Source organism: Myxine glutinosa, chromosome 12 (assembly GCF_964187855.1).
Source record: "Myxine glutinosa chromosome 12, kmMyxGlut1.1, whole genome shotgun sequence".
Lineage (NCBI taxonomy): Eukaryota > Metazoa > Chordata > Myxini > Myxiniformes > Myxinidae > Myxine > Myxine glutinosa.
In genome coordinates this window covers 58707458-58733264 of record NC_136272.1, presented here as the reverse complement: position 1 = coordinate 58733264, position 25807 = coordinate 58707458, and the positions used below count along the sequence as shown (strand labels likewise).

The 25807-nt window shown below is 42.2% G+C and overlaps 1 protein-coding gene across 1 annotated transcript in view; it reads right to left on the bottom strand.

Annotated features, from left to right (window-relative positions):
* Positions 1-25807, bottom strand: part of TRPA1 (transient receptor potential cation channel subfamily A member 1) — a 405999-nt gene that overhangs the window by 240701 nt on the left and 139491 nt on the right. The window contains exons 9-12 of the mRNA XM_078766842.1: positions 7891-8027; positions 4148-4196; positions 3869-3968; positions 3647-3747 (exon numbers count right to left, since the gene is read on the bottom strand). Coding sequence (XP_078622968.1) covers positions 3647-3747; positions 3869-3968; positions 4148-4196; positions 7891-8027 — 387 coding nt within the window. The remainder of the gene's footprint in view (positions 1-3646; positions 3748-3868; positions 3969-4147; positions 4197-7890; positions 8028-25807) is intronic.

Here is a 25807-nt window from a genome sequence, read left to right as displayed (position 1 = left end):
TACTGACTACTCTCTGGCCTTGCCCCCCCCAGCCCTCTCTGGGCTCTGTCCCCCAAATATTCCTACAGGTCGCACAAGATCTGCCTGCAACCCTCTAATGGTTAAACTGCCAAAATCTAGACTTTCTGCTCACCTTCACTCCTTCATTCCTCTTTTCTCCCACCTCTGGAACTAACTCCCTCACTCTCTTCAATCCCACTCCACCCTCCAGGTCTTTAAAACAGCTGTTCTCCACCATCTCTTATCCTCCCCCATCCAAAACCTTGATCTTTTCTACCCCCGCTAATTTTGGTCCCCTTGTGTTTTATACCTCTACCCCCCCCCCCCTCCCCTTCCCACGCCTCCTTCCCCCAAGCCCTCTCTCTCCCACACTTCTCCCTGCTCTCAAATGTTGTGGTTGTGTGCTTCCCCTTCTCTCCCCATCTTGTCTTCCGCTCCCTCTTTTTGTATATTTTGTTTGTCTGGTTGATTTGTTTGTGAAATAAATGTTAGCTCCTTCACGAGCCTCGATTCAGTATACAACAACAAAAAAAAATAAAAAAAATAAAAAAAATAAAAAAATACCCGGTGTCTTCATCAATTGTCTTCATCAATTATCTCTCTGACTCTCTTGAAAATCCTCTCTATCTCTTTGCTGATGACTCTACTCTCTGTCGCTCCATTCTTCATCCCTCAGATCGGCAGTCTACAGCCTCCTCACTCTCTGCAGACCTGGACAAAATCACAGACTGGGCAAACAAGTGGAACATGTCTTTCAATCCTGACAAATCTCACACTCTTACGATGTCTCTCCGAAAAGACCGACTGGACAACCCTCCCATCCACTTTCTGAATAATCCTCTCCAAGAAGTTCTGTCACTCAAGCTTTTGGGTCTCACTATCTGCCATGATCTTTCCTGGGAAAACCACATGTCAAATCTGGCCTCCAAAGCCAGTCGCCGACTGGGCATCCTCCGTCGTGCGAAGTCCTTCCTTGGCACACCTGAGCTCCTCACCACATACAAGGCTTTCATCCGCAGCTCAATGGAATACTGCTCTCCCCTCTGGGCTGGTGCTCCTGCCTCACACCTAGCTCGTCTTCACGCTGGTGAAACCAAAGCATCCAGAATCATTGGAATCTCCCGCGATGAAGCTAACTCCAAGGGCCTTTCACTTACTCGCCGCAGGCAGGTTGGTGGTATTTCCCTCTTCTACCGACTCCTCTCTGGCCTTGCCCCCCCCCCCCCCCCCAGCTCTCTCTGGGCTCTGTCCCGCAAATATTCCTACATGTCGCACAAGATCTGCCTGCAACCTTCTTATGGTTAAACTGCCAAAATCAAGACTCTCTGCTCACCTTCACTCCTTCATTCCTCTTTTCTCCCGCCTCTGGAACAAACTCCCTCACTCTCTTCAATCCCACTTCACCTTCCAGGTCTTTAAAACAGCTGTTCACCACCATCTCTTATCTTCCCCCATCCAAAACCTTGATCTTTTCTACCCCCGCTAATTTCACCCCAATTCCACTTTTTTGAAATACCAACTTCTGTCCTGGAAGTCCTTGTGTTTTATACTTCTCCCTCCCCCCCCCCCCCCTTCCCACGCCTCCTCCCCCCAAGCCCTCTCCCTTCCACACATCTCCCTGCTCTCAAATGTTGTGTTTGTGTGCTTCCCCTTCTCTCCCCATCTTGTCTTCCGCTCCCTCTTTTTATATATTGTTTATCTGGTTGATTTGTTTGTGAAGTAAATGTTAGCTCTTTCACGAGCCTCGATTCAGTCTACCAAAAAAAAAAAAAAAAAGTCAACAACCGGTGAAGTTTCTAAAATCCTCGATTTTCATCCGATTGACTTGAAATTTGAAGATTTGCATATGCAGTTCCTTAATTCAACCACCACTTATTTTTGAGGTCTAAAGGTGAAAAGGTTGACATAGGCCACATTTCTAAAATCATTAATTTTCATCTGATTGACTTGAAATTTTAAGCAGATTTGCTGATCAGATCACAGAATCCAACCACCATATATTGTTGAGGTCAACATAGAACAGAGGCCAACAACCTATTTTTGGGATTTTGCAAGTATCGTGCCATGCACAACATATTTCTTGTTTGTCTATTTGTGAACAGGATATCACAAAAAGTTGTGGACAAATTCGGACATAACTTGGTGGACAGATTTGGTGCGTGACAATGAAGAATATATTCAATTTTGGTGAGACCTCCATAATGTGACACTTAATCCTCCTAACAAGCTTGGTTGTGTTACGGATTCGGCCCTAATGATTGTTGTTATGATTATTGTTGTTGGTTCGAAGTATTCTAGATATTATGCTTATTGTGACTTAAGGGAAAGGGTTGTTGTGGTTAAAAGATTTAAAAGCGCTCCTGGTAAAATGTGGCCGGAAATCCGGATCGAGACCGGAAGAGGTGGAGCGAGGGAGAAGAGGCGGTAGGAGATCGTGAAAAGACGTTGTTGTTGAAGCTCCGGACCGGGCGTTCGACGTACAGTGCGAGTGAACTTTGCGTCCTTGAAGGGAAGTTCGGGCGACAAGAGTTATCGCCGGAGTGCGTGGAGCCTGTGTCGTTGGATATCCTCATTGAGGTTCCGGAGGATCCTGGCCTCAAAGCCCGGGTTCAAGGGAAAGCCGTCCGCCATCTTCGCCACGCGAGCAACCTGCAGAGAACCGGTTTTGGTTGTGTCGGCTGGGCATTATTCCCCGGTGGTTTGCCGGGGACGGCTGTGCCAGAAAGGGCACTTGAGAATAATACGGAGGCTCGCGGATTGAACCGCAACGTGTACGTCTGAGCGCGTCTTTGTGAGGTTCCTTTCCACCGCTGTATTGCGGGGTGCTGAACAACGTGGCCTCGATCGCCTACGGCCCTACGCCTCACTTGACTTTGATCGGGCCTTGACTCCCCGATCGCGGGAGCGCACAGAGACATTGGGACTTCGCCTTGGAGGGGTGCAGAGACATTGGGGAGGTGCCGTGAGTTTGGGGTTAAGGGGCTGGATAAGGTTACCACCGTAACATTTGATAGTAGGGGTGATTGCCCCATTGTTGTATGGCTCTTTTTGTGTGATTTATAATATATTAATTATTATTGTTTGTTCATAACCTGGTGTGGTTGCATTATTGATTTGCCTGTTTCCTTTGCTGGTTCCATTGAGGGTTTCATTATCTGCTTGATTTCAACCAAGGATAACACATCTTTCTGCCGGGGACCCTCTCGGGGTTCGGAGGTCTACCGAGACCAGAGGTAAGGGGGGGACCCCGTAACAGTTGAGATTGGATAACCAATGACCAAATGTATTGTGGTCAAACAGAGAGACACCAAATTGAGTATTTTACTATGTTAGAACAAGGACACTCCCCATAGGTTGATATCCATGGGGAGGAAGACATTCCACCTGAAGAAATGACCTTCTGAGACCAATGAGAAATGCAGTGCTATTGTTGTGGTATCACTGGTACCCAAAGTGCCCTAGGAAGTGGTGGCGCTTCCTAAGTTATTGGCTGTGTTTGGCTTGTCTATCAGTGCTGTGTTGTGTCTCGTGTATTTGACTTTATGTCCAAGTGTGCGAAATGTGAGGCAGCTGGCAGTGGCAGCTCCACTACCAGCCTTGGATACTGTAACAAAAAAAATAAAAATTAAACAGTAAAATAACTTACCTGCATAACTTCTGTGTCAAATTGTTCGAGTCCTCCAGTGAAGGAAACAGCAAAGTGAAGGAAATTACGGCCTTTACTATCAAACAGATGAATGTTTGCACCTATAGGGTGATAATACACATACTAATAATGAGCATGCTGTTTTCAAACTTTTGCCATTGTTTTAAGTGTCTGAACCAAATTTTAATGACTTACGACAGTTGATCGAGTGGTTTTTCGTACCTCGTTTCAAAAGTACATTTGCAGATTTCCATGATCCACGAGAAGTTGCGATGAGAAACGGTGTTCGCAGATCTGAATCTACAGAATCAATTTCTGCCCCCTGCATGTCACGCAAGATCAAAAACCCAAAATTGGGAAATATAGCAGGGAAGTAGAGGGAAACATTTTCATTGAGTACGCATTTCTTTATCAGACATGTATTAGTACTTCTTCGGACATATATTTATCATATAAATGAGCACATGAAATGAGCTTCATTTGAACGACATTTCTGGTTACCTCATTCAGGAGATATTCAACAATATCGGAGTGATCAAACATTGCAGCCCTGCAAGGTTCAGCATTTTGTTACTCAACTGATTTCCGACAACATTGTACCATAATACAAGTTTGCATGAAGTATCATTATTCAAAGACAAACACCATGCCCTGTAAAGCTCAAAGGCGTGTGTGTGTGTGTGTGTGTGTGTTTGTTTGTTTATGTATATATTTTTGATGTGTTTGTGTGTGTGTGTGTGTGTGTGTTTGTATATGTGTGTGTGTGTGTGTGTGTGTGTGTTTGTATATATATGTGTGTGTGTGTGTGTGTGTGTGTGTGTTTGTATATGTGTGTGTGTGTGTGTGTGTGTGTTTATATGTGTGTGTGTGTGTGTGTGTGTGTGTGTGTGTGTGTGTGTGTGTATGTGTGTTTGTATGTGTTTGTGTGTGTGTACATGTATATGTGCCTTTTTCATGATCTACTTAATTATATTGAAGGACGATGATGGAGCCATTGTTTTTTCTTTTTTTTTATGTTGAAGGTTCCAGTCACGGACTATATAGCCCTCATCAAGGCCAGGCCTTAATTTATAGAACTGCATTGATAGAAAAGTGAAGAAAGAGAGAATAGTCTAAGAGTTTTTAAGTAAGTAAAAAAAAAAAAAAACTTTCAAAAAATTTTTTTTGTTTCTCAAAAAAACAGATGTAGCAAACTTCCTTTGAACTGTCGAGTCTGGCCTTGATTATGATGTAATACCTTATCCCGCAAGGTTGCCAGTTATTACTGCTGACAGATTTGTCCCGAGCTTAACGTCCCATCTGGCACAGGGCACACTCTTTCATGCAACACCCAGCCTGCAAGCAAAATTTCGATCATTCATATTCAAGTTGAGGATCAAACCCAGACTAGACAGTTCAAAGGAGGTTTGTTACATCTGTGCTATTCTGTCAGACAAAGCTTAGAGATATGTCCAGCATGAGACAACTTGTTCAATATCAATCAAGGTAAATATGTCATGTGGGGAGCTTGGAGCAGAAAATGAATAAACTGTTTTTTTCAATAAACTTGGAGCAAAAAAGGAATAAACGGTTTTTTCTTACTTTGATCATGTCGTAAATTGTAGTTGATATGAGCACCTTGTATTAAATGATCAAAACAACTTACGGTCCAACAAATTCATTGTTGGTTCAAAGGCAATTCTTGGTAACTAAGAACTATCCTACCTTTTATGTCTTAAACCATCTATTTATTAATTCTCACACAGATCAGTGTGACTACTAATAATTAGGTTCATATATTTGGACCGGTGTATACCTAATTGTACATGTAATAAATCGATGGCCTGCCTTTTAATGAAAGCAACGAGCATTATTCAAGTCTCCCAAGACTTTCGGAGAGAGACAGAGAGGGGGAGAGCGAGAGTGATATTTGTCAGGATTCAAAGATATATTCCAAGTGTTTGACTAGCTTATGATTCTATCATTGTCTGAAGAGAGGAAGAGTCTGCAGCATGCCTGTCTGGACAACAAGTGATGTCACATGGCAGAGGGTGGAGTCATCAGCAAATATATAAAAGGGATTTTCCAGACAGTCAAAGACATAATTTATGAAGATCACGAATAGGCCTGGGTATTTTATATCCTTGACAGAGTGGAGAGGAGATTATCCATTCAAAGCCATGCATTGGTTACGAGAGTAGAGGAAGTCAGTAAGCCATGTGTGGAGTTCAGCATTGGATACCATAGATCAAGAGTTTGGTGAACAAGGTAGGACACGAGAGTAGAGGAAGTCAGTAAGCCATGTGTGGAGTTCAGCATTGGATACCATAGATCAAGAGTTTGGTGAACAAGGTAGGACGCGAGAGTAGAGGAAGTCAGTAAGCCATGTGTGGAGTTCAGCATTGGATACCATCGATCAAGAGTTTGGTGAACAAGGTAGGACGCGAGAGTAGAGGAAGTCAGTAAGCCATGTGTGGAGTTCAGCATTGGATACCATATATCAAGAGTTTGGTGAACAAGGTAGGATGCGAGAGTCGAGGAAGTCAGTAAGCCATGTGTGGAGTTCAGCATTGGATACCATATATCAAGAGTTTGGTGAACAAGGTAGGATGCGAGAGTAGAGGAAGTCAGTAAGCCATGTGTGGAGTTCAGCATTGGATACCATAGATCAAGAGTTTGGTGAACAAGGTAGGACGCGAGAGTAGAGGAAGTCAGTAAGCCATGTGTGGAGTTCAGCATTGGATACCATCGATCAAGAGTTTGGTGAACAAGGTAGGACGCGAGAGTAGAGGAAGTCAGTAAGCCATGTGTGGAGTTCAGCATTGGATACCATAGATCTAGAGTTTGGTGAACAAGGTAGGACGGGAGAGTAGAGGAAGTCAGTAAGCCATGTGTGGAGTTCAGCATTGGATACCATATATCAAGAGTTTGGTGAACAAGGTAGGATGCGAGAGTAGAGGAAGTCAGTAAGCCATGTGTGGAGTTCAGCATTGGATACCATAGATCAAGAGTTTGGTGAACAAGGTAGGATGCGAGAGTAGAGGAAGTCAGTCAGCCATGTGTGGAGTTCAGCATTGGATACCATAGATCAAGAGTTTGGTGAACAAGGTAGGACGCGAGAGTAGAGGAAGTCAGTAAGCCATGTGTGGAGTTCAGCATTGGATACCATATATCAAGAGTTTGGTGAACAAGGTAGGACGTGAGAGTAGAGGAAGTCAGTAAGCCATGTGTGGAGTTCAGCATTGGATACCATAGATCTAGAGTTTGGTGAACAAGGTAGGACGTGAGAGTAGAGGAAGTCAGTAAGCCATGTGTGGAGTTCAGCATTGGATACCATATATCAAGAGTTTGGTGAACAAGGTCAGACGCGAGAGTAGAGGAAGTCAGTAAGCCATGTGTGGAGTTCAGCATTGGATACCATAGATCACGAGTTTGGTGAACAAGGTAGGACACGAGAGTAGAGGAAGTCAGTAAGCCATGTGTGGAGTTCAGCATTGGATACCAGAGATCAAGAGTTTGGTGAACAAGGTAGGACGCGAGAGTAGAGGAAGTCAGTAAGTCATGTGTGGAGTTCAGCATTGGATACCATAGATCACGAGGTTGGTGAACAAGGTAGGACGCGAGAGTAGAGGAAGTCAGTAAGCCATGTGTGGAGTTCAGCATTGGATACCATAGATCAAGAGTTTGGTGAACAAGGTAGGACGGGAGAGTAGAGGAAGTCAGTAAGCCATGTGTGGAGTTCAGCATTGGATACCATAGATCAAGAGTTTGGTGAACAAGGTAGGACGCGAGAGTAGAGGAAGTCAGTAAGCCATGTGTGGAGTTGGCCTTGTATTCCATAGGCAGTGTTTGGAGAGCAAGGTGGGATGCCAGACTGTATCGAAAGCACGAGATATGTCCATAGAGACGGCCCTGATCGCATTTCTGACATTGAGGGTCTCCATCCATTGTTGGTGAGTAGAAGCAGCATGTCTAATGTAGAGTTACCTGGTCTGATTCCAAAAATCTTCAATATGTGCACTTTATGTTTGTTCCTGAATATGATTATTAACGTTCAATATATAGGTACTTTTTATGTTTTTATTTTTCTTCCATCCCATTACTCCTCCTGCAAATTACTGTTTAAATGGTAAATAAATAGACCACAGGTTTTATTAATTACATTTTATCATAGTGTAGTTAGCAAGAGAACATTTGACGATACCGTAGGTCACATGGATTTCAAAGCCATAAGCATATGGTGAGCAGCATATTGTGAGCATTACTTGTGTAGTGGCGTTTGATGTTCCGAGTCCCGGATGTGCAGGCTATGACGTGTGAAGTCAGCGAAATCGAACATCATCTTCACCACACTGATGCTGCCCTGGGTACACGCAAGGTGCACCGGCGTGGATCCGTCCGACTGCACACACAAAAACATGTCCTTGTGCACATCGGGAAAGGTGTTCGCACATCTGAAAGTATTCATATTGCAGTTCGATCTTCAATGAACACAAATTTAAAGGTAAATTCTATATTATAGATCATGTGCAAATGGTATGTCGATTTGATTGAATATTTTACATTGATGTTCGACTTCTAGTGGAATCACTTTGCCTTTATCACCTGGTGTTGGCCTAGTGGTGAGGTCGGCAGGCTTGGGGTGCTAAGGTCTTGAGTCGAACCCCACGTTAAGGCTGCACACGAACCACCCACTTTGCCTTCGATTTTATAATCGTCTGTCTATTCTTCCATCTTCTATAGATTTTTTTGGAGGATTTATGTTGCATTGAGCCAATGGAGTGTCCAGGTCATCCCTACATAAGAAGTCTGCCGACTTCTTCTACATACATTAAAAAAACATGTTGAAGCCGTCTGTGAAGCCATGTAACTACATGTCTCTTAATTGTGTACTGTTTGAACTGACCGCACATAGTCTATTAATTACGTAGTATTTGGAATATACCTTTTAAACCATTGGACCAGTTCGACTGCAGAGACCCCAAGATCTCTGAAGACCCTTTAAGACCCTTTAGATGTCATGAGACATTTACATCCTTTAGACCCCTGAGACTGCTTTTTCACCCCACAGACCCTCTAAAATCGTAAGGCCCTTGAAGCCTTTGAAGACCATAAAACCCCCAAGAACCTTAAGAACCCCAAGACCTTGAAGACCCGCAACACCCCTAAGATTCTTCAGACTCTGAAAGATCCGCAAGACCATCAAAACCACAAAGATGCCGAAAGAACCCCATGATGAACAAGACCCCGAAAGAACCCCAAGACCATCAAAACCCCAAAAGATCCCCCAGACCCCAAAATACCCTTCAGACCCACAAGATCCTTAAGACCCCTAAGACTTTAAAGACTCCCAAGACCTGCAAAACCCCAAACACCCCTCTCCTCCCCCCACGACCATTAAAATACTTAAGATGTCAAAAGACCCCTAAGATCCCAAAAACTGGGCCGGTGCCCTGCCTCACACCTAGCTTGGCTTCAAGCTGATGAAACCAAAGCTTTCAGAATTATTGCAATCTCCCATGATGAAGCTGAATCTGAGGCTCTTTCACTCGCACACCGCAGGCAGGTTGGTGGTCTCTCTGTCTTCCACCGACTCCTCTCTAACCTTGCTCCTCCTGCTCTGTCTGTGCTCTGTCCCCCAAATATTCCTGCAGGACGCACACTATCCGCCAGAAACCCTCTTCTCGTGAAACTGCCAAAATCAAGACTCTCTCCTCACCTTTACTCCTTCATTCCTCTTTTTTCCCACCTCTGGAAAACTCCCACACTCTCTTCAATCCCTCTCCTCCCTCCAGGTCTTCAGAACAGCCATTCACCACCATCTCTTATCTTTGATCATGCCCATCAAAAACATTGATCTTTTCTACCCCCGTTAATCCATGCAAAATCCACCTCTTTCAAATTCCGTTTCCTTTCCTGATAGTCCTTGTAGGGTCCATCTTGTCTATCCCATGTGCCCCGCTCCAGCCCTCTCCCTTCCACAGATCTCCCAATGTCCATGTTCTCTACTGTTGTTGTACTTCACTCTCTCTCCCTCTTGTCTCCTGCTCTCTTTATTATGTTATATGTGTTAGCTCTCACATTAACCTCGACTTAACGTACAAAAATAAAAATGAAAAAAAGACCCCGAAAGACCTATAAACCCCCACAACCGTTAAGCACAACCCCCCAAGGCTCCTGAGACCCTTTAGACCCCAAGATCCTGAAGACCTCAACACCCCGAATAATCTTAAGACTCCTTTTACCTTTAAGATCCTTACAACACCTTTAAACTTTTATACGCTCTAGAGCCCGATAACCTTCAGACCTTTACACCCCTCAAGTCCCTTTAGACCCATTACACTCTTTAAACAGATTATACAGCTTGGACCACAACCATTTAGAGCTTTACACCACTTGGACCTTTTTTGATTACAAATAAATTACTAATAAATAAAATCACCAATATTACAAATAAATTTACACAAAATAAATATTTACATTATGATTATGTGAGTTGCTGTATTGTCAGGATTTACACCAGTCATTATCCTCAGTTAAAAGAAGCCTGTGCCTCTGCAGCGATGCGTGGTTGCTTGTCATGATTTCCACCAATCATAATACAAACATTTATTTTGTACAAACTTCCTTATAATATTTGGGATATGACATTTTTAGAAGCATTTTAAGATTTAGGATTGAAGAAATAAATAAAAATTCTAAAAGCAACGCTTTGACGCATACACACGGGAGGGGCAGGTGAAAACTGGAAGTTTGGTACGATTTCACAAAAGTTTGAGGGAGTAGTTCAGTGACGTGACACACACTGGGCAGATACATGTCGAGTATATTAAGTACTTCACCTCACCACAACGTAATGCAAAACACCTCACCACCACGTAAACATCACATAATTAAAAACACTTCACCACCACATAATTAAAAACACTTTACCACAATGTAATTCAAACAATGAATGAACATCAAGGTATATAAGATTGTTGCTTGGGACTATGTTAGAGCGAGCTATGATGTCGGGAGGCATCATGTTCGTCTCTTCTATCATAATGTGCACCTGGATGATATTTTTGAGCTGCAAATAGATGTTTTTAATAAAACGATTAAATGGACTTTTGAGCCAGTGGTCTTTGGGGATAAGACCCCTATTTTCCCTCCACACATGAAGCATCCCACAAAGCATTGTTTACTATGTGAACGGCGGGCTTTCCCGTGGAGCATCCCGCAAAGCAATGTTTACTGCGTGAACAGAGGGATATCACATGAAGCTATTCACAGTGTGAATGCCGGGATATCCTACGAAGCATCCCGCAAAGCAATGTTTACCATGTGAACAGTGGGATATCACACAAAGCATCCTGCAAAGCATCCCGCAAAGCAATGTTTACCATGTGAACAGTGGGGCACTGGGGCATCATGCGAAGCAATGTTTACCGCGTGAACGGTAGGATATCACGCAAACAATGTTTACTATACGAATGGTGGGATATCACATGAAGCAATGTTTACTGTGTGAACGGCGGGATATCCTGCAAAGCAATGTTTACCATGTGAACGGCGGGATATTCTGCAAAGCATCCTGCAAAGCAATGTGTACCATGTGAACAGCGGGATATTCTGTGAAGCATCACGTGAAACAATGTTTACCGTGTGAACGGCAGGATATCATGCAAAGCAATGTTTATGGTGTGAGCGGCGTGATATCACGTGAAGCTTTTCACAGTGTGAATGACGGGATATTCCGCAAAGCAATATTTACCGTGTGAACAGCAGGATATCACGTGAAGCAATGTTTACCCTGTGAACAGCGGGATATCACGTGAAGCAAGGTTTACCCTGTGAATGGTGCGGTACAACGTGAAGCTATTCACAGTGTGAATGGCAGGATATCCCACCAAGCTCACTTGGTCGCGAAAGCCATGAAAACGCCAAGCACAGCGACGGGATTGCAGAAGCAGGTCATGAACGTGGCTCGTATAAGATGTTTTTTGTGTATGCCCACCTGCTTTGTGCACGACTGGTGAAAGATGGGTTTTATAACAGATGGGGTTGGCAAACAAATACAATGCAGATATGTTCAAGATATTGAGCTGAGGTCAGACTATGATACATCTACGTATGTTGGAAGCAACCGTCATCCATTTCACGGTCCCTATATTGTGTCATCAAAAAGAATTTGTACATTCTCTCATTTTCATTCAACATGGAAAGATTAAAGGTGTTGCCCTGACCACTGTCCATGGTATGTCTACGAATGGTGAGTCCTCGGTTTTGGGGAAACCCCATCCCCCCTACCTCCAAGTTATTGGTGTTGGTGAGTCACCGCTCTCAAATCCGCTCCAGCCAATCGGAGCCAGAGATAGTGGTGACGGAGTCAACCAATGGGTGTTCAGATTACAAATAACGTCATGACTGATGAACCAATCAGTGTCGCTCTTACATAGACATGCTTATATACAGTCGTGGCCAAAAATATTGGCACCCTTGCACTTTTTTCAAATAATGCATCATTTCTTCCAGAAAATTGTTGAAATTATAAAAACTTTTGGTATCCACATTTGTATTTCTTTTGTTTGCAGCGGAACAAAACAAAAAAAGGTGAAAAAATTACTAAATCTTAGCCAATTCCACACAGAAATTCTAAAATGGCCCGGACAATATTAATAATAATAAATTTATTTTGTATAGCGCTTTTCAAGGAGCCCAAAGGCGCTTTGACAGAGTGGAAAACATAATGCATAACAATACATGAAAACAACAATTGCAAAAAGACAAGAATCAATAGGGAAATATTTAAAGCAAAAGGAGGGAGAAGGAGAAGCGATAGTCAGGGGTTAAATGCTGTGGGTTGAATGTTGAATGCAGTGTTGAACAGATGGGTCTTTAGTGATGTTTTGAATGTGGTGAGTGAGGAGGAGTCTCTGATGGTGTGAGGTAGTGAGTTCCAGAGGGTGGGAGCAGCGATGGAGAAGGCCCTGTCCCCCCAGGATCTGAATTTGGTCCGGATGGAGGGGGTCAGGAGGTTGGTACCAGCAGAGCGGAGGTTGCGGGTGGGAGTGTGTCTGGAGAGGAGGTCAGCCAGGTAGGATAGGGCCAGGTTATGGAGGGCTTTGTATGTCAAGAGGAGGATTTTGTACTGGATTATCTGGGGGATGGGGAGCCAGTGAAGCTTGTAAAGGACGGGGGTGATGTGGTCACGGGTCCGGGAATGGGTGAGTAGACGGGCAGCGGAGTTCTGAATGTATTGGAGTTTATTGGTGATTTTTGAGGGTGAACCATAGAGGAGGCTATTGCAGTAGTCCAGACGGGAGGTGATGAAGGCGTGGATGAGGGTTTCTGCAGCCGTGGAGGAGAGGGATGAGCGGAGACGGGCAATGTTTTTCAGGTGAAAGAAGGCTGACTTTGTGATCTGTTTAGTGTATTTGTCGAAGGAGAGGGTTTGGTCAAAGATGACGCCAAGATTCCGGATGTGAGGGGAGGTGGATACTGGGATGTTGATGTTGTGGATACTGGGATACGATGTTGAGGGCAAAGTTATGGGTGGATTTTGTGAGCGTTTTTGGGCCAATGATGATTATTTCAGATTTATCACAGTTAAGCTTGAGGAAGTTGATTTGAAGCCAGGATTTTATTTCAGTGATGCAGTTTGTCAGGATAGAGTGGGTGTCGGTGGAGACGGACTTGGTGGAGATGAAAAGCTGGATGTCATCAGCGAAGCAGTGGAATTGGAGACCATGACGGCGGATTAAGTGACCGAGGGGGGACAGGTAAAGGATGAAGAGGAGGGGGCCAAGAACTGAACCTTGGGGGACACCTTGGGGGAGGGGAGCAGTGGGGGATTTGCAGTTATTGATGGAGATGAACTGGCATCTTTCAGAGAGGTATGATTTAATCCAAGAGAGGGCAGTGCCGGTAACGTTAAAGGTGGATTCAAGTCGGGTGAGGAGGATGGTGTGATCGATGGTGTCAAAGGCAGCGCTGAGGTCGGAGGACGAGAATGTTGAGGTTGTCAGCGTCAGAGGAGAGGAGAAGGTCGTTGGTGATTTTGAGGAGAGCAGTTTCAGTACTGTGGTTGGAGCGGAATCCGGATTGGAATGTTTCATACAGGTTATTGGCAGAGAGGTGATGTTTGAGTTGAGTGGCTACAGCGCGTTCCAAAACTTTTGACAGAAAGGGTAGGTTGGAGATGGGTCTGAAGTTGTTTAGGGTGTCAGGGTTTAGACCAGGTTTTTTTAGAATGGGGGTAACAGCGGCAATTTTGAGGGAAGGTGGGACGATGCCTGTAGACAGGGAGGAGTTTATTGTTGCAATGATAAGTGGAGAGAGAGCAGGGAGGGAGGTGTGGAAGTGTAATTCAGTGTAACTTATTGATTGGCACTGGTAACTTATTGATTAAGACTGGTAACGAAGCAGATACATTTTACCTGCAACCTCTGTGAAAGCCGAGTTCGTAAATGAGTGTCAGGAATGTGCCCGAACATGGTAATCTCTTGTCCACCTGGTCACAGCCCCAGGCTGGAGCACCCTCCTACTGTGTAAATGGAAATCACAGCAGGAGGGGAGCGAGTTGATGCCAGGGCTTGGTGCAATACATGACCTCGGGGCATCAGCGGAAGAAGGATTAACGTTTCAGCGGACAGAGGATTAAGTCCAGTTCGTCCATATAAACTAGAGCAAACGTGGAGTCGACAGTACTTGCTACGTGAAGCGCTGACCGAACGGGAGTGTCGGATGAACGAGAAGGACCAGCGAAAAGAGTTAACCTGATCCATTATATTATGCGGTATCATTTTGGTAATTGGATGAAGTTAAAACAGCTGTTCACCACCATCTCTTATCTTCCCCCATCCATAACCTTGATCTTTTCTACCCCCACTAATTCACCCCAGATCCACCTTGTTTGAAATTCCAACTTATTTCCTGGAAATCCTGGCAGTGTCCATATGTTTATACCTCTCCCACCCCCCCCCCCCTTCACATGCCTCCCCCCCTTCACATGCCTCCCCCCCAAAGCCCTCTCCCTCCCACAGATCTCTCGATGTCTCCATGTCTCTCGGTCCCTGCTCTCAAATGTTGTGTTTGTGTCCTTCCCCCTCTCTCCCCATCTTGTCTACCGCTCCCGATGTTATTTGTTTTATGTGTCTGTTTGTCTTTCTGTGTGATTAATGTTCGCTCTTTCACGAGCCTCGATCTTGTATACAAAAAAAAAAAAAAAAAAAAAAAAAAAAAGTGAATACAGTTAATAAACTAGACCTTTTGTAACCTGTGTCCGGTCATTGGAGTCCTGTGAGTCCCCCACTACAAATTCCCTGACAATCTTGGAGGCACCGCTGACATCAACTGGACACAAACAAGTCTTTAAAAGGTGAGTGTGTCTTGTTTGGTCCAATATGATTTACGAACTTGGAAGTTATGGGTACATACATGGGGGAGCAGGTGGTCTGGGGCTTCTTTGCGCACCGATGCCGCGATATAGGTGGCGTGAGCCATCACGAATGGGATTTCGATAAACGACTGTAGCAATTTATTCGTTTTTTTTCTAAATGATTTCTGTAAATACGTATTTTTGCGCTGGTTATTAAAGGGCCTTACTGTGACCTGGAAGCAAACGGAGCAAGTGTGCACCTTGCGACCGCTTGCTTCCAGGACGTGTAAGGCCGGTACACTCGTTTACCCACCCGCACACGTATAAAGTACTACTTTTTTTTTTGCACTTGTTCGAAGCACTTGACTTGCTCGGCGCTCGGCGAGCGACAGGGAACCGGGAAACGGAATTATATTTATATATATATATATTTCCAATATGGTACACCGGCCACAACGATTTTAGCGATTATCCGAGTTTTTTTAACGATTTCTGTAAATACGTATTTTTCCTGCGCTGTGTAATTCTTCTGACACGCGCCACGAAGAAACGCACCACTGATGTGCATGAAGCGACTTGTTTGCCGGTTCGGTAAGGTCCGTACACGTGTACAATCGTGTACACCCGTTTTAAATAGAGAATTTTTTTTCAGTTTTCCCGCCATAACTAAAACTCGTACGATCAACAAATAAATTCATGACAGACGATCCCACCTCATGCCGGTCCAGAATTACTGTGAAAGATGGCGATTGGGAAAAAAAATTGCATACCAACACTCCCTCACTGTCCCTCATTGTCCCTCATGTCCATTCTGACACGGAACCAGTGTTGTTGTTTTTTTGACGAAATTTGCTAGATAAATAGCATGGGTGACACGGATTAAATGATTTTATGATTATGAATTAATGAGGAAATGATTTTATATTTAAATATAAAAAAATTGATCTGCTTGGTGTTAGTTTAAGGGCTGTTCCAAATTTATCTTGATTATGAGACAAAAACAGCAGAATGGGAATCAACAGACAATGGAACAGCTCGCGACGAGTGTTTGTGGGTGACAACCACCCTCTGGTCGAGGCTCATAGAAGGGGTGATGCTTACTGATTCGGCACGCTTACAATAGGTGTTAATGGTGGGATGTCAGAGGTTTTGGTGTGGGTTAATGTTCACACTGTTTTGGAAAATAATGCTCGATGCAACATGATCCTAAAAAAAGAACCCAGCCCTACATCGAAAGATCAGGAAGGGAAGGAATGGAAAATTTGTCAAGGTTTGAAATTAATCGGACAAGGGGGTCCCAAGGTATGGTCACCGTACTCGCAAGCCGTTCGCTTTGGCTCTGCGGATGGACCGAACCATTGCATGTAAATAGAAGGGGGGTTCTGTGGTCGTTCGCTTTGGCTTTGCGAATGGACCAAACCATTGCATGTAAATTGTAAATAGAAGGGGGGTTCTGTGGTCGTTCGCTTTGGCTTTGCGAATGGACCAAACCATTGCATGTAAATAGAAGGGGGGTTCTGTGGTCGTTCGCTTTGGCTTTGCGAATGGACCAAACCATTGCATGTAAATAGAAGGGGGGGTTCTGTGGTCGTTACTGCCACGTGGTTTCAAAGTTTTGTTGTTGTTGTTTGCACGCATGTTTTTTGCAAGCACGTACGGGCGAGCACGTACGTGCGGGCACGCCCTAGTATATATAAATTGAGGTAATATTAAGTTATGGAATTAATTGCTTTCAACAATGCAAAGGGTGATAAAATATGGGATTTTAATGGGATTTTTTAATGGGATATTGGTTTAGGAATGTTTAGAGGTCATTGCAATGTGATAATGACTTGTGACCATTTGTTGTTGAAACGTTTGGGACCATTCAAAGGTTGGGTTGTGCTAACGTTTCCACAACGTCGCCACAACGTTTCACTTTCGTTGTGGCAACGTTTTGCTCCAACGTTTTGTGAACATTTAAATGTTGGGTTGTGCTAACGTTTCCACAACGTCGCTACAACGTTTCACTTTCGTTGTTGCAACGTTTTGCTCCAACGTTTTGGGAACATTCAAATGTTGTGTTTTGCCGACGTTTCCACAACGTCGCTACAACGTTTCACTTTCGTTGTTGCAATGTTTTGCTCCAACGTTTTGGGGACATTCGAATGTCAAGTGAATCGAATGAGAAATCAGGAATTATTTCATTATTAACGATTAATGAAGTACTTATTTAATTAATTACATTTCTTATTACATTACAGTAATTACATTACAGTAATTACCTGAGGTAATTACAGTAATTACAGTTCCGGTAATTACAGTAATTACAGTAATCATTACAGTAATTGCAGTAATCTTATTACAGTAATTACATTACATTAACTCAGGCACCTTTTGAGTAAGGAAGCTGATATTTGGACATGACACTGACCAAGTGATGTGGCTGTCAAGGAAAATATTGATTTATTGATTAATCATTTAATAAATTAACTCGTTGATTTATAAATGACTTATTTAATTAAAATTCCTCAGAGATACATCTTCGGATGAAATACTTGCAGATTGGTTATGCTATGAGCCAATTGATTAAGGAAAATATTTTGCGATGGCCATATTGGCAATTTCGTGGCCATATTCGTGGCAACTCAGTTAGTGCCACTGCACCTTTAAAATGCATCCCTGCGTTCATTTTTCGATCGATTGAGTTGAAATTTTGAACAATCGGATCTGGACTGTCGTTGTTAACGACTCTAGCACGCACTCGTCCAATCAGGATGGAGCGGTATGGTCCCCGGATCATCACTGCCCGCAGTTTTAATTAATTTTACTTTTTCTCTTGGGCATATAATTTTGAAGACATGCATGTCATGATAGAGGAAATGTTTGTTCTGTTAAACGGAATAAATGTTGTTTATTTGTGTGGGTGTGTATTTTTGTGTATTTGGATATATTTTCACGACTAATTCCAGTTATCGTCCTGCAAAAGGTCTGCTCGTTCTTTTCCTTTGAGTCGTAAATTCCTGTTGAATTCTCATTAAAAAGCGGAATTAAGTACGCTGTGTGATGATGGAGATCCTTGATGACGAATCAGGAATAGTGAATGAGCAGACAAATATCACGGATGGTACACCAGATAGGGAAAATGTAGATGAAACCCCTTTTGCTCAGGTGCTGTGTAGCGCTGCACAAAGATCCATATGAGCGGGGCCTGGGTGCTGTGTAATTAGTACACAAAGAAGCAATTACTAGGGTGCTGAATAAACACAAAGATCCATTTTTGGAGCTGGTTCTCCCGGTGCTGTGATTTATTCAAAGAACCAAAATCTTGTAAGAATTAAGATATGATTTGTCGACATCATAAATACTTTAATATATGTAACGATTTTTGTAACGATCATCCTGCAAAAGGTCTGCTCGTTCTTTTCCTTTGAGTCGTAAAATCCTGTTGAATTCTCATTAGAATGCGGAATTAAGTACGCTGTGTGATGATGGAGATCCTTGATGACGAATCAGGAATAGTGAATGAGCAAACAAATATCACGGATGCTGCGGCTGGAGCAGGGGAAGCGATTTTTGAATTGTTCAGTGATTATTCGATATTGTTATGACTTATTGTCAATAGGTATACTAAGTGGCCATGAGGTAGCCTGTTGCTATGTACAGTTTTATTCTATTGTTGATTATACCACATAGCTGTGGTGATAAAGGAAATGTTCGTTTTAAATAGATGATTATGATAGGACCATGACTATAAAATCATGATGATTATTATGAATGATATCATAGGGTTCAAATGCAGAATGCTGCATGAACTTGGGAAAGAACTTTCAAGCCCTATGGGATAAATTGGGTATTACAAGCGATGGAGTTTCAAAATTTAGCATGATTGAAGAAATTTTACAGTCTTATTTCAGGAGTTTTACGAAATTTATATTGCCAAGAGATTTTGGATACTATTAAAAGAAAAATGATGAGATATTTTTCCCAATGAACTTTAATATCTGCCATCCATTTTGGCTGTCTCACGAATGAAGGATGAGTTGCCTTTAGTGGTTGCAAAGAAAATTTGTGGAGACCAGGCAAAATGGGGAAATATGTCAGATATGACCCTAGGACAGGACGGTGATTCATCAATTGACATGAGGTACGAACCAGAGGTGACGACCGATGAGTCGATCTCAGTCAATGGATGGACCTGTCCTGACATCATTGGGGAAAGGGCTTATGCAAGGAGTCATTCAAAATGATTAATTTGATTTATTGATGAATATTGATGAATTAATTGAAATTGAATAATTGATTGAATTGTTAATTGATTGAATCTAATTGATTGAATTTAATTGCATAAATTGAACTGAATAAATTGAATTGAATATATTGATTGTTTGATTGATGAAAATGCGGTCTCAAGAAAGAAGCTTTGATATCTTTGCGTGATATTAACAATGTGGAGACAACCTGGGAATATTGAGCAAGGTGGTGAGTTTATATACAGATATATATGTGCGGTTACCATTGTGTGATTTCCCCGTCAACAGAGCGGACACCTGAGGATTCACCCATTTCATACTGACCCTCCGGCTCATCTGCAAATACTGATCTGTGAGATTGGATTGTGCAAAAGCCACGGCTGAGGGAGATTCTCTGGAAATCACCGTGCGAACAGGTGGAGAGACCCTTCCTGGAGGTACGAGTGAAGCTTTAGAGGAACAAGCTACAACACATCCAACGCTACTTTGATAAAAGGCAGAATGGGAAATGGAGCCTGCAAGAATACACAAGGACAACCAGAGATTCCAAAAAAAGGTACTTGTACACATCATATGTACGACCGTTATGGTGCAGAAGCTATAAGGCAGGTCGAGAATTGGTATTTGTGGACAAAGGGACATGATGAGGAGTTTCCAAGAGATGGTACATTTGAGCGAAGTCGATTGGAAAGATTGGAACAAAGATTGAAAGCCAGGAAGAGACAGAATCTAACGGTAGACTGGCTTGCATTCCATCTTTGGGATGGTGAATCCAGACAACGGGAACAGCAAGAACGGATAACGGAACTAGAACTTAAAATAAAAAGGATACAGGATACAGTGGAGGAGACAAATGCACAACTGCCCTCGAAATTAGGAATGAAAGTCACAGTTGTCCCATCTGATTTCCAGTTGTCTCCCCAAAAAGGACGGTACAGAGAATTTTTTCGTGTTTCAGGAGATAACGAGAGATTGCAGTGGCAACTCAGGGATGTAGAGATGCAGCCCAGCAATACAAGTGCACAGGTGCACAGATCAGACAACGACAGAAACCGGTGTTTCGAGTGTGGAAAGATGGGACATTGGAGAAGAAGATGTCCGTATGTCAACAGGAAGACAAGGTCATGGGGCAAACCAAGATCAAGGGTACCAGTGCTTACCGGTACCTCAGACAATGATTAGGCCTTCATTGCTGCAAATCCCAAATGATGATTGGCCTCAACAGATTCGATTACTGGACAAACATGAATAACTGTCGATGATTCTTGTGTCTGAAAAGTTTTCAGAGCAAGAATGATTCATTTTTTCTTTTTGCTTGTTAACAAATTAATAATTAATTGATCAAATGCCAAAATTGGATCTTCTATTTTGGGCACAGCAATTTTAAATTTACAAAGTTTGGAACAATTGCGTTGCAATTTTTGGCAAACCAAGTAACAAGAGTCACATGATGATCAGGTGGGAATTTCGGACTATTGTTCCGCACGATTGATAGGTCAATGGTCGACTGACATGCAAATGGGTGTGTAGTCAAAATTTGGATAGATTATTGTGAAGGCAGAAAGGGTAATTTCAATGTGACATCATAAGGGTTTTCTAAGAATGGACTTTTGGTTTATTTGTCTATAAGCATTTTTAATTTGATTGACAAATTTTATGAAATTGAAATAAAATTGACACCCATCTGATCTGTAAATAATGGTTCCAACGCAAACAAATATGCATAATGCATGTGTGTGTGTGTTTTTGTGTATCAATCTTACAAGATTGTTGACACCGACAGTGTGCCTGTCTGGAAATGGATAGTTATATGTGGATGGGATTGGGATATGTGGATGGGATTGAATATCCAGAGAATCCGTAAAATAAAATAGAAATATAATTTGATTATGAACATTATCTCTTTTGTCAAGGGAAATGGAATATAAAAATTTGATGTGCTGGGTTATGAGCAGCCATTAATTAATAGTAAAATTGTGAGTAATTTTGGGATTCCATTTTTGATAGAATGTATATGAGAATAACATCTATTTATGGATATGAGCTTCATAAAAGGAAATGAGGAAGTACAAAATCATCCAAATTTGGGAGAGGTCTTACACTGACTTCCCAGAATACTCTGCTCATGGATTTTATATATATAAACTTGAATTTTATCAGCATATAAATTGTGCTGTATGTATGGATGTGTTTTAGGCATAGATGATATGGGAAAAGAGTAAAGAAAATTTTGCTGGTTTGAACTATTGTGGGTTTTCAGTTCTGGAGTTTAAACAAAGTCACTGGTTAACAGATGAGAAAGGATAGTAAATAAATTATTCTCTGCTGGGCAAATTAAGTACGATATTACTAAGACTTATGAGAGCTATTGTTCTGCCTTACAGCAGTGGAAAATTATTGGAAAAAATTAGATCCAACATAATGAATCTATAAAAGAATGTGATAGGGATAATATCCTCAATTTGTACTAATTATTTGATTGTGGGTAAAGGAATTAAGTCATCGTAGTGGATTGTTAACAGCAGCCTGAAAATGTCCTGAGAGTGTGCATCCATGTAATCAGAAATCCCAGATTTGTTTTTACAAACAACATTTTGGTAGAGGTCTTGTGTGGAACACTTCCTTGGTAGATAAAAAACGGTACTGCATGCTGGCAGCCACTTTTGCGGCCAGTTAGGCCAAACAAATTGAGAGGAAATTGTAGTTAAATACGTAAGTTACACATGGCTATTTGTAAAAAAGGAAATTTGTTGAGATGGGAAACATTTTTTCGAAGGTTTATTAAGGTGTTATAATATGACATGTGGCAAGGCAAACTATTGGATGGGAAAATTAGATCTGGTTATAGAATAAATTTATTGACCCCTTGAAGTTAATTCCTCGAATCATTGTTTCACTGGCATTTTTGTTCACATTGGAAATAGTTTGGTAGAGCTTTGGTTAAAACCTTTGGTTGCGTTATCTTGGAACGAAATGATAAACCATAGGAGATTGATAAGAATAGAAACAAATATGGACCCAAAATATAAAGTTGGATTCATGCCTCTCATTGCAAGCAAGCACATGGGGCTAGGGTGGACGATCCCACAGAAAATGAGGCTGCACCTAGCAGCCCAGCAGAACATTCAGTGGCAGATAAATGATAGTCGTGATTTACAGTCATTTGAATTACATTTTAACACCCCTTGCATTGATAAACATTACATTTTCAACATGTGATATTCCTACTTGGGATAGTGACATTTATTTGCCTACATGACATACAATTACCTGCTGATATTAATACAACATGAGTGAAAAATGTATCACAACTACACTCATGATCAGGGGATTGAGTTCAACCCCGGGAGATAGGGGGATAAGGGTAAGACAAATAATCTGATTTATGTTACATATTAAGGGATTTTCTTTATTTACCTTTTAGGAAGCTTGTTAGTTTGGTATATAATGTTGAATGTCATCGACATATAATTATGTCATAGGTATGAATATATACAAGGAGTAGCAAACTTGTTTGTTGGTTTAGTAGTTATATTGGCAATTGTTTTAGTGGTGGCTTGCTTGAAAGCCTTAGTGACGGTGTGTTTGAATAAGGTAACCAACAACACGATGATAACGCATGAAGTGACAAATGAGGAAAGAAATGTGGAACCAGAAAAGGAAGACTTTTATGGCGACATAAATACTGAGATTAAAAGATTAAATCTAGTGATGTTGCAAATGAATACAGTAGAATTAAGATAATGGCATAACGACAATGTTATGAGTTGTGTCAATTACAATATCAGTGAACTCATATCACCACGAGTGACACACTGTTAGGAAAAAAAAAAGAGGGAAAAGAAAAAGTGGAGAGGAATTATGGTAATAATACATTATGCTTAATTTGTTGGTTTGAGAAAATTGTTGTTGGGAATTAGGTATTCCTGTTTGTGATTGTAATCATATACAATTTATTTTCTTAGAGTAGTGCTAAAATACCTGCATGAGTTAATTTTTGAACTATATTAACCTGAAAGCAATTGTGGATGCTATTCTTAGTTTAGTAATAAAATACATACCTGATTGAATATTATTTGTGTGACGCATATAAATGAATATAACTTTTTGTGTTAAGGAAAAACAACAAATTGTTGAATGTGAAACTGTCGGAAGATATACATGATTATGCTGATTTCATGGTAAGATGCACCCTATCTGATTCAGTGTGTGTGGAAAGCAGATTCAGATGTGACTGAGCATAAGGATAAGACGAGATCACATTTTGAAGGGAGTGCTAACGGAATTGGGAAGAAGTTCGAGAAAGAAAATTTGTGGCTAAAAAATGAAGTTAATCGTGGCATACACCCTCTTTCTCAAAGAATGATGAAGACATTCTCCCGTGTAACTTGGAGATGAATGCTTACCTTCACCAAGGAAATTTATGTGACCATTTGCCTGGATCACACTGCAACATATGAAAGAAAGGCGATCACTTACTCTTGTTCGAAGGCTTCGAACATTCACCACATCAGAAGTTGCAGGACAACGACACTTTACCTGCAACCTCTGTGAAATGCGGGGACATATGTTATTACTTCACCAACGTCCGGGGAACCAGCATGGAGCTGCAAAAAAAACGGCTGTGCCCTTGTCACAACAGCTGTGCACGATTCTGCTGGTTGCTCCTGGTAAGGACCATGAATGACCTGAACACCATGGTCCCAACATCATTGTGGATGCATCCGGCACCCCTGTTCCACATCTTGCTGGCCAATCAACGTCACACCAATACTTGCTGCCCACTCACAATGAGGGAGGAGGCAAGTCGACTACAACTGGGTGAAGGCCTTGTTCAGGAATTACTATGGTTTACAGCAAAAAGTGGCAAGAATGCTACAAGGAGAGCAGGGTCAGTCTATGACTCCGCAATGTTACCACAACAGCGAAATCCTACACGAAGTAGTGCAGGAGCTATGAAGACATTAGGAGAAAATGCTTCATACCTGGATTCAAACACAAGTGATCAGCCCTTCCTTTCAAACAAAGTCAACATTTGTGTGGAGGCAAACGTTTTTGCCAGATGGTGCAGATGCTTTACAAAACTTGAAAATGAAGTGAAATTGTTGTATCTTGGTGATGGTGAAGTGTTGTTTTGAAAATATATTTGTGATGCAAATGCAATAGATTGAACAATATGGAAGGAGTCAATGACCAACGAAATGTTTTGTGATTCTTGCAGGATGACGGTGTATGCCTAAGGGAATTTGATTACCAAAGTTATGATTATTTACTTATACTTGTAATGATGTTTACTTGCAGTGATTGATTATTTACTTATACTTGTAATGATGTTTACTTGTAGTGATTGATTGTTTACTTATATTGATGTTTAGATTAATGGTTAATATAAACAAAAACAAAAAGATGAGGGAATTGTGGAAGTGTAATTCAGTGTAACTTATTGATTGGCACTGGTAACTTATTGATTAAGACTGGTAACGAAGCAGATACATTTTACCTGCAACCTCTGTGAAAGCCGAGTTCGTAAATGAGTGTCAGGAATGTGCCCGAACATGGTAATCTCTTGTCCACCTGGTCACAGCCCCAGGCTGGAGCACCCTCCTACTGTGTAAATGGAAATCACAGCAGGAGGGGAGCGAGTTGATGCCAGGGCTTGGTGCAATACATGACCTCGGGGCATCAGCGGAAGAAGGATTAACGTTTCAGCGGACAGAGGATTAAGTCCAGTTCGTCCATATAAACTAGAGCAAACGTGGAGTCGACAGTACTTGCTACGTGAAGCGCTGACCGAACGGGAGTGTCGGATGAATGAGAAGGACCAGCGAAAAGAGTTAACCTGATCCATTATATTATGCGGTATCATTTTGGTAATTGGATGAAGTGAATACAGTTAATAAACTAGACCTTTTGTAACCTGTGTCCGGTCATTGGAGTCCTGTGAGTCCCCCACTACAAATTCCCTGACAGAGGCCTTGACAAAGCTGGAGGGGATGGGGTCAAGAGTGCAGGTGGCAGTTTTCATTCCTATGAGGAGTTCAGAGAGGTCAGTAGGGGAGATTGGGGAGAACCGAGACAGGGGATGGCAGGACAAGGGGGGGCAGGTGGTTGGAGGGGGAGCGGGTGCGGCGGTGGTCAAGCTGTTGTAGATGTTGTCAATTTTGCGTTGGAAGAAAGAGAGGAAGGAGATGCAGTTGTCTACTGTGAATGACTGGGTGGTGGTGTCCAGGGGGCTGAGGAGTTTGTTTATTGTAGAGAAGAGTGCTTTTGGGTTTCCAGAGCCAGAGTGGATAATTTGAGAGTAGTAGGCGGAGCGGGCACGGGAGAGGGCATCTTTGTAGTGTTGTAGGTGGTCCTTGTAGGCTTGGGAGTGAACTGTGAGACCTGTTTTATTGCGGAGTCTTTCAAGTTCGCGAGCACGAGTTTTCATCAGGCGGGGTTCAGGGGTAAACCAGGGAGCAGAATGGGTGAAAGAAACTGATTTGGTTTTTATAGGCGCAAGCTGGTCAAGGCAGGAGGAGAGAGTGTGGTTGTAGTAGTCAGTGAGGTCGGAAGGGGTGTGGAGGTCAACGAAGGGAGAAGTGGACA